Source organism: Polyodon spathula, chromosome 4 (genome assembly GCF_017654505.1).
Source record: "Polyodon spathula isolate WHYD16114869_AA chromosome 4, ASM1765450v1, whole genome shotgun sequence".
Classification (NCBI taxonomy): domain Eukaryota; kingdom Metazoa; phylum Chordata; class Actinopteri; order Acipenseriformes; family Polyodontidae; genus Polyodon; species Polyodon spathula.
In genome coordinates this window covers 69019652-69027941 of record NC_054537.1, presented here as the reverse complement: position 1 = coordinate 69027941, position 8290 = coordinate 69019652, and the positions used below count along the sequence as shown (strand labels likewise).

Here is an 8290-nt window from a genome sequence, read left to right as displayed (position 1 = left end):
GTACTAGTCATTTTATTTTATTTTCTTGCTTACCTTTCTGTAGGTTTTCCATCAACCCAGCTTGTCTGAACGAAGTGCTTTCTGTATTTCTAATAATTGTGTGTGTTATGCAAAGAAAGAGTTCATAAAGCCTAAAATACATACAAACCTTTAATGAAGTTTTACAAAACAATGGCATTAAAACATTAACACTTTTTTTTTTTGTCTTTTCCATTTTTTTTTTCTTTTTGTACAAAACTGGTCTTGTGAGTAACTGCTGTCTGTGCACAGTGCTGAGTTCCCTCAGTATGTGCCACTGCCTTTGAGATTCCACTGCTAAACGCATCCAACATTCGTGCACCTAAGGACAGAGTTGTAATATTTACAGATGTTGTGGGTTTTGATGTTCAACTAGTGTCTGATAGGGATTTATTGGGTTTGTGCACTGTCACATTAGTCTTTTCAAGGCATCACATTTCCTTGTGAAAGAGATCTGGTCATCTCGGTGTGGACAAAATAGGTTTTCAGCTCTCCTTTTCCCTTCACGTTTATTATTCCCCGACATGTGCACATGTATCCCAATGTTTGCAAGATCTTACTGGTTTCCTCTGTAACCTTCAAAAAGAGAAGGGAACAATGTCTTGTTATGCTAAACTTTAAATCAAAACAAATTAACTAGACATAATCTACAATAAACATACTAATACTTATGAATTATAATATACAATACTCAGGTATTGTTAAGTAGTTTTCTTTTGCCTATTTTACCACATTAGTAAGTTTGTATTCTAACTATAGTTGAAGGGAAATAGGCAACATTCTAGTTTATTTCACTTAATCAAAAATATTACCTCTTAAAATGTAATTAAGTTAAAGGCTAGCTATACAATGTAAGACTTGCTTCAATGATTTTTAATTAAGCCCAGAAATGTCATGGGAAACACTTGATGGAGTTTCCTGTGGACTGAGGTTCCTTGTGCACTGACATTTCTTATGATTCTTCACGTGTTTCTACTGGTGTGGGGATAGGTAGATGTAGTAGTAGATTCAATTAGGGAATATCTTTGAGACCAAATCAGATTTATTTACCCTTTGCTTATCTCATTGTACAAATGTGGCAAAAAGCCCATTTAGGCATTGATCTGTGACAAACTAAATGCAGCAGCACAGTAAATTAGCTACCTGTATTTTGCCAAGCACACCTGTGCTATCCATCCGGCTTGCTACATTGACTGTGTTTCCCCAGATATCGTACTGTGGCTTCTGAGCTCCAATTACTCCAGCAATCACAGGCCCATGATTCATTCCTGTCATAAGAGATTAAACAAACACAGGAATCTGTTTTTAATTCAGTGCACATATCAAGGTTACTGCTTTGAATATAAAAAAAAAAAAAAAACATTTTGAAATGTTTCATAGCTATGAAACAGTCAACAGTGGGGAATTAAAAAAATACTAAACGAAACTTAGTACTGTATATTCAACTCTCAAGTCTCAAGCTTCACTCCCAAAGTGAGGAGAGGTAGATGATAAACAGTACCACAGTGTCAGTTTAAAAATATATGTTCCTCTTTCTTCAAGTCTTTAAGGAGTAAAAGCTGAGACATGAATTTACCTTGCCTTAAATGCATTGCTGGCTAGTCTGCTTGTCTCAGATTCATGGTTACTTTGATGGAAGTTACATTTTATAGATATAGGCCATCCTTTATCAACAGCTGAAACAAGGAATTATTCAACCACTGTATGTACTTACCAACTCTGAGTTTGAAATCGTTGAAGGAATGCTTATTAATGACATCAAGTTTTGCCACTATTGCAAAGGCAAACTCCACCATAGTCCCAATGTGCATGTACTGCCTGTCATGTTCCTGAGGAGAAACAGAGAAGCATTATACTAGCCATTATCTGTATACAAATGTACCTTCAATACATACAAACTGGAAACTCTCAAACCCAGAATATGTTTGGAAATGGAATCCAAACGATTTCAATATTTCACTCTAATTACTTCAAGTATTCAGAAAATTAATTCATGCTTCAGTTTTCCAAAAACAAGTCAACAGATACAGAATCAATAGAATTTATTTTCTTAATTGTAAAACGGTTTTATGGTCTGTCCAGTCTTCGAAATTATACTATATACCTTGATTTCTGCCATCTCATGGAAATCAAGGAATATGCCAATTATGATGTTACTCTTGACCTGTATACTTCTAGGCTCAAGAAATGTTTATATGCAAAATGTTCTCTTTAATGTAGAAAAGCTCAGCTGATGGTGCTTCCAGTCAATACATTGATGCACAAATGATGTATCCAGATTCCACTGCAATTTACAATTCAAATTGCTTCTATAATTACTGTTATTATCGTAATTTTCAAGACTGAAAGCAAAAGGTTCATGTACTTGTTTATACTTTACACAAAAGGTTTTCTGCAATCTGTGGTGACATGGTCTATGTGATTGGTTTAACAATTAACTTGTTTGCCTTTTAAAATATTTTGTTCTTCATGTTTTATTCCATTTTCACTCCACACTCAGTCATTGTGCAGCTAAAATGACAATTTCTATGTTTATTTTATATGATATCAACATATATATATTTTAGATCACACCCACTATTCTCCTTAAGGAGTGGATTAGAGAGAGACTGCATTGAATCCTTCCTTGGCTGCACCAACTACAATATGTCAAGATAAGTACTGGAACTATTGTGGTGGTTGATGTACTGTAAGAACATATCATTCATTTTGCAAATTGCCTGAGGCAGGCTTAGAATAGAGGCACTAAAGTGACTTGATAATAATTTAGAATATGTAATTGACCTGCAAACAATGTACATTAACTGTTACATTCTCCCAGGTTTGTTGGTGACCATTTAATACTAGTTGTTTTTGTAGAAAAATTTAAAAAAAATAAAAAATAACCCTTTACTATACCTGGATGTATTCTGGTCCTGATGTTGCATTCAGTCCTGTCGCTGCCATGTAAGTGCTGCCAATTGTCTTGATTTTTTCCACGCCACTGAACTTGGGCTTAGACAACAGCTGTGGAAAAGCATTAACCATTTATTTATGTCACAACTCACAATGCTTTAACAAAAGCAAAAAAGCAAGAATAGAAATATGGCGTACATCTTGGTTAATAAACTCGTAGTATCTACACAAATTATGCAACATTACAAGACAACTTTTCATCGATTATCTTCTTATTGTTCTTTACTACTAATTATATTTACACGTAATTATATTGTTACTCTGGTTAATACATATATTTGACTAACAATATATATATATATAATTTATATATAGGTATATATATATAAATAAATAAATAAATAAAATAAAATAAATAAATAAATAAAAAAAATAAAAAAAATATATATATATATATATATATATATATATATATATATATATATATATATATTATATATACAAGTTTTGTAGTATTTCTATTGTTCATATTGTAGTAATGTTCCTATTGCCGCCAAAGTTATTTAACAAACAAAAGAATGTGTTTGTTTACTGGGACTCTTACTTCGTCAAAATCTGCAATGATCTCGTTCAGCAGTCTGAGGCATTCCAAGCCTTCTTTATTGACATCTGATTCGGTATAAAACTCTTTAAAGTCAGGGATGGAGGCGAACATGACACAGACAAAGTCATATGACTGGTGATACAAATCCTGTTAAAAAAAAAAAAAAAAAAAACATACCGGATCATGACTGGAGAAATAAAAACAATAGAGAGGATAAGGGATGGTTCAAAATTGGCAACACAAAAATAATTAAGTAATAGAATATATAGAAGCTGTAACCACTGAAGGACGAAGTCTCGTCTTAAACATATACAATAGAGCCATGCTTGCTTGTATATGGGTCAAAATGTCAGGCTTGTTTGTATTGTGTTTGAGACGCTTGCTGGGATGTGGGTGCTTGCAGGCTAATGCCTAGCCTCTGTCTGTTACATATGCATTAAGTCCAATGAAAACTTGCAATATTTTATTACACACATTTGCTAGCTCTCTGCCACAATTTAAGACTTTTCCTCTGTTATTTATTACCATTACTGATTACTGTTTCAGCATTGTTTTGTATTCTTTGTGTGTACAGTACATTAGCATGTGTGAGGATTGATTGTTGCAAGGGATTGTTCAGTTTAATGTCAATGGGACATTCTTACCTCGTTTTTCCAGTTGCGTGCCAGGAAGTGCTCGGCCACATGGGCTGGAAGCACATTCTCCAGAAGCACCCTGTTCAAGTTTTCCATGGTCTCAATCTCCTCACACTCCTTTTTGAACTTGTTCTTCCAGAGGAAGTCTAACCTACAGTAATATTCATTCTGTTACAAGAGGACACAGAGGTAAAGAAACAGTAGGCATCTGATCATTTTGATGCGTGAAGAGTTAACTTAATAAGAATGACTGCATGCCCACACACACCCAACCCCCAGCTGCTTAGAATCCACAGTATATATGATCCAAGATACCATCTTGTTTGTTCTCTATTTCTGTGCTAAGTGTCTGCTTTGTGCTGTAAGACCTTTGCAACACAGCATTAAAAAAGTGCTCTATAAATGTAAAGATTAAATAACTAGAGTGACTAGCTATGAAGCCCATGGCAATTTACTTTTCTAAGGATTTACTTACCCTTTAGACAGTCTACATGCACCAGAAGGCTTTCAAGAGCAAGAAGCGCATAATTGACATTTGAATGGCTTTCAAACAGAGCTCTTACCTCATGTTTACAATTGTTCTGAGTGCTTTATTCTGCAGTATTCCCAACAATTTATTTTCGTTCGCATATTTCTCAGTTCTTTTAGTTTCATGTGAGCTTCCTGCCTAGACAGCAAGGTGTTGTCACTCTTTGTTTTCTAAACCCTGAACCTCAATTACCTCTTTGATGTTTCCCATTCAGACTGGCAACAGAAAGAGAAAATGAAGGTGGGATTTCTGTGTGGAAAACCAGCACACATGAAGTGGGTTTGAATCTGACCTGATGTGGATTCTCAATTATTCATGGACTGATCCTTTTGGTTCTTAGGAGTACGACATTTGTGTTATCTACGTATACGAGGTTGGTTGCAAAGAAATATCTTTTGTAAAGTAGGCAGTACTACTCTTTTCATGATTCTCTTCAAGCCGAGTTCTGAAGTTGTGCAGTCTCTTGTACTGTACAGTATGTGCTCAAGTCTGCATATGTGAAAAGATTTTGTAGATCTATTCTCCTGACTAGTGGCTGGAAAAGTGTATTTCATTCTCTGAATATATGTATTTTAGTGGCATATACCTATTATCTATATCTATAGATATAGATTATATATATATATATATATATATATATATATATATATATATAATATATAGTATGTCTATATACTGAAATAACATAACTTGAACTAAACCAATGCACTCTGTATCAGTTCAGTAGAGTCAGTATAAACAGCAGAGGGAACTTTAATCTGAATCAGATCAGAAACCAAATAGTCTGGAGCGTGTTTATTTATTGAAGAGACATTGTCTCAGTTTTAATGTTTCCTAGTTTCATTCCAGTCCTGGACTGTTTTAGGGTTTTACTTTTACATTCCAGGCAGCTATTAGAAAAATGTAATTACTTGACAATCTATGAAAAATGATTTTCTGGTTACAACTCTTCTGTTTGCTGTATGATGTTGCCCTGCTGCATGCAGTTCTTGTGTCTCAGGAACCTGTCCCTGTAGGAGCCTTTAAGAGGGGATGTTATAGGGATATTGGTCATTTGACAGCTACTGCAAATGAGATAAAAGCAGTTTCCTGAAATATAAAATATGATAGTCTATTTGTGATATCTGATTTCATAACTTAATGTTCAATGTATGTAAGCTTGTTTCATACTATCAAATAAAATAGACAAACTAGAGCCAGCAGTGAATTTAGCTGAAAGATTGTTGACGTGGCAGCTCAATACTGGTATGACAAAACTCGGAACCACTCAGAATGATTGTAAACAAGCAATCCCCCTTTTAAAATGTCATTAAAGCACTATATGTTTTAATGAACTGCTGATATTACACATTTCACTGCCATTGAAAAACATCTCATACTGTACATACTCTTGATGACTCAATTTCAACTGTATGATTTGTCAGTAAAATAGGTATCTTACCTGCCTAGCCAGAACAAGGAGTGTGATGAAGAATATGAACAGAGACACTGAACCCATTGTCTTCAAGTCCTTCAGAACTCCAGGCCTAGAAAAAACAAGCAATTCAGTTTGCCAAACGGAATTCAATAAATAAAATGTCAAGTTTCCCTGGGGTTACTCCTTGCAGCACATCAGTAATGTAAAAATGTCTTCCCATTACTTCTGCTCCATCTCTTCTAAACGTGGAACTCGATACTCATTACCACTATAGTTGCTAGCTTTTCTTAAACTACAACATACAAAAACCCTGCAGTTTATAAGCCTTTATATTTATTAAAACCCATTTTACATATCATATGTTGTGTATGTGGGGAGGAGATGGGAGGACTTTAGCTCAAACGGTTAAATGATTCACTGTATATTAACTAACCATGAACAGATAAAGAAACACTAAATCAATTGTTTTAGTAAGCCAGTTAAGAATAAATACATAAAAATAGAGTGTTACCATATATGCTGCAGTTCCTGCCTTACAATATGACAGAGACTGCTGCTTGCATAGGCTGTTGCCAGTAAGAATTTTTGGGCTTCTGAGGCTGTTCTAGTCAGAATATGATATAGATGGTTATAATGTGTGTGTGTGTGTGTGTGTGTGTGTGTGTGTGTGTGTGTGTGTGTGTGTGTCTGTGCACAGAATACTGTACATGTGCAACAGTGGGTAAACGGGGAGAAACAATTTAAAACCAGTAGACTAGTAAACCAGTTACCTCTACACATTAATAAAGCCTACCTTTCCAATACCTCTGTTTTATACAGAAACTTGCTGTATTCATCCAACACTGAGGCGTGAGTATGCAGGATAATTATATTGTATCCCACAACTGCCGTCAACATGACCACCATCTTCAACTCATAGTTTATCCTCAAGAACACAGAACAGGAGATCAAGCCCAGGATACAGCTGTATATAAAATACTGACACAGAGGAAAACAAACAAAAAACGGTGTAAAAGTGTAAAAGCAGAAAATTGTTTTTGAAAGCTACTGATATCTTCCCATAATATGAAAAGAACACAACATGATGGAAAATACAGTAGCATCTCCTGCCAAGGAAGAGTTGTTCATCTTTTCATGCCAATCCATATACCAAATTAAAACCACTTTACGCACATACAGATGGTCCTCATAACTACATAATCTCCGTCACACAATACCTGAAAGGTTAAGAATCAGGTTTATCAGATTCTAGCCAAATGCAATCATCTATAGGAGTCTAGAGGTGTATGATTTGTTGAAGGTTGTTGCAAAATCAGTGCAGTTATCGTGTTTCATGTAGAGGTTGACAGACAGACAGATGGACGGACACGATCAGCACATTTTTTTTTTTAAATGAGGGACCCTAAGAACAATACCTTAAGTGTCAAATGCAGTTGCAAAATAAATGTAAAAATTCCCTTGAAACAAATTCCGTGCTGTTAGGGTAAGGGATTAAATACATTTGTTAAAACCCAATATGTTGGTTATTCTACTCTGTAATGCAGTTTTGAAAGATAGAACAGAAAATTCTTCTTAAAGCCAGGTCATTAAAAAGGTCAAGCAGTGACTAGGTGCTTTTCACTCTAATCAAGCTGTACTGTGTATAAAGGGTGAAAGAATCAAAGAAATAAGCCTTAATGCTTTTACTGACCAGTGATGGGATTTTCATTTACCCAGCTGCTTCTGTTAATTAGCCAAGTTTAGAAATCTCTGCATGTATTTCTAACAGAACAATTAAACCACAGTCAAGCTCTTTGGCAATCTGTTTGGAAATTATTGCATTAAATGTACTTTGTGGTGCATGAAACTGCACTTTCCCCTGCAGTCTTAATGTTTTGCCTCAGGGATTACAATGGACCCCCACTACAATTGCAAGGGTTCTATACTGAGGGGCAATGATAGGTATCTACAGTGATATGAGCCATTTGTAAAATGGCACCACAGGGGGAATATTTTCTTTTACCAATGTTATTGAAAGTGCTGAGCAGGCACTTTTAATATATGATTAAATATAATATATGATTACGTAAATCTTGGGGGGAAAGATGTCTTAAATATATTCCTTTAGCTTTTATAACGTTTGGGTCTGTAACATATATGTAGAGTGCTGTCAAAGAAGGGGGGAGAGGTCAGGAGACCACCTTCTCCCACAG

The 8290-nt window shown here is 35.1% G+C and overlaps 1 protein-coding gene across 1 annotated transcript in view; it reads right to left on the bottom strand.

Annotated features, from left to right (window-relative positions):
• Positions 1 to 209: 209 nt before the first annotated feature.
• The window catches only part of LOC121314788 (adenylate cyclase type 2-like), a 155218-nt gene continuing 147137 nt past the window's right edge, over positions 210 to 8290 (bottom strand). The window contains exons 18-25 of the mRNA XM_041248462.1: positions 6892 to 7076; positions 6123 to 6207; positions 4162 to 4320; positions 3518 to 3664; positions 2917 to 3024; positions 1733 to 1847; positions 1162 to 1286; positions 210 to 594 (exon numbers count right to left, since the gene is read on the bottom strand). Of these exons, the coding sequence (XP_041104396.1) occupies positions 442 to 594; positions 1162 to 1286; positions 1733 to 1847; positions 2917 to 3024; positions 3518 to 3664; positions 4162 to 4320; positions 6123 to 6207; positions 6892 to 7076 (1077 nt within the window). The 3' untranslated portion in view covers positions 210 to 441. The remainder of the gene's footprint in view (positions 595 to 1161; positions 1287 to 1732; positions 1848 to 2916; positions 3025 to 3517; positions 3665 to 4161; positions 4321 to 6122; positions 6208 to 6891; positions 7077 to 8290) is intronic.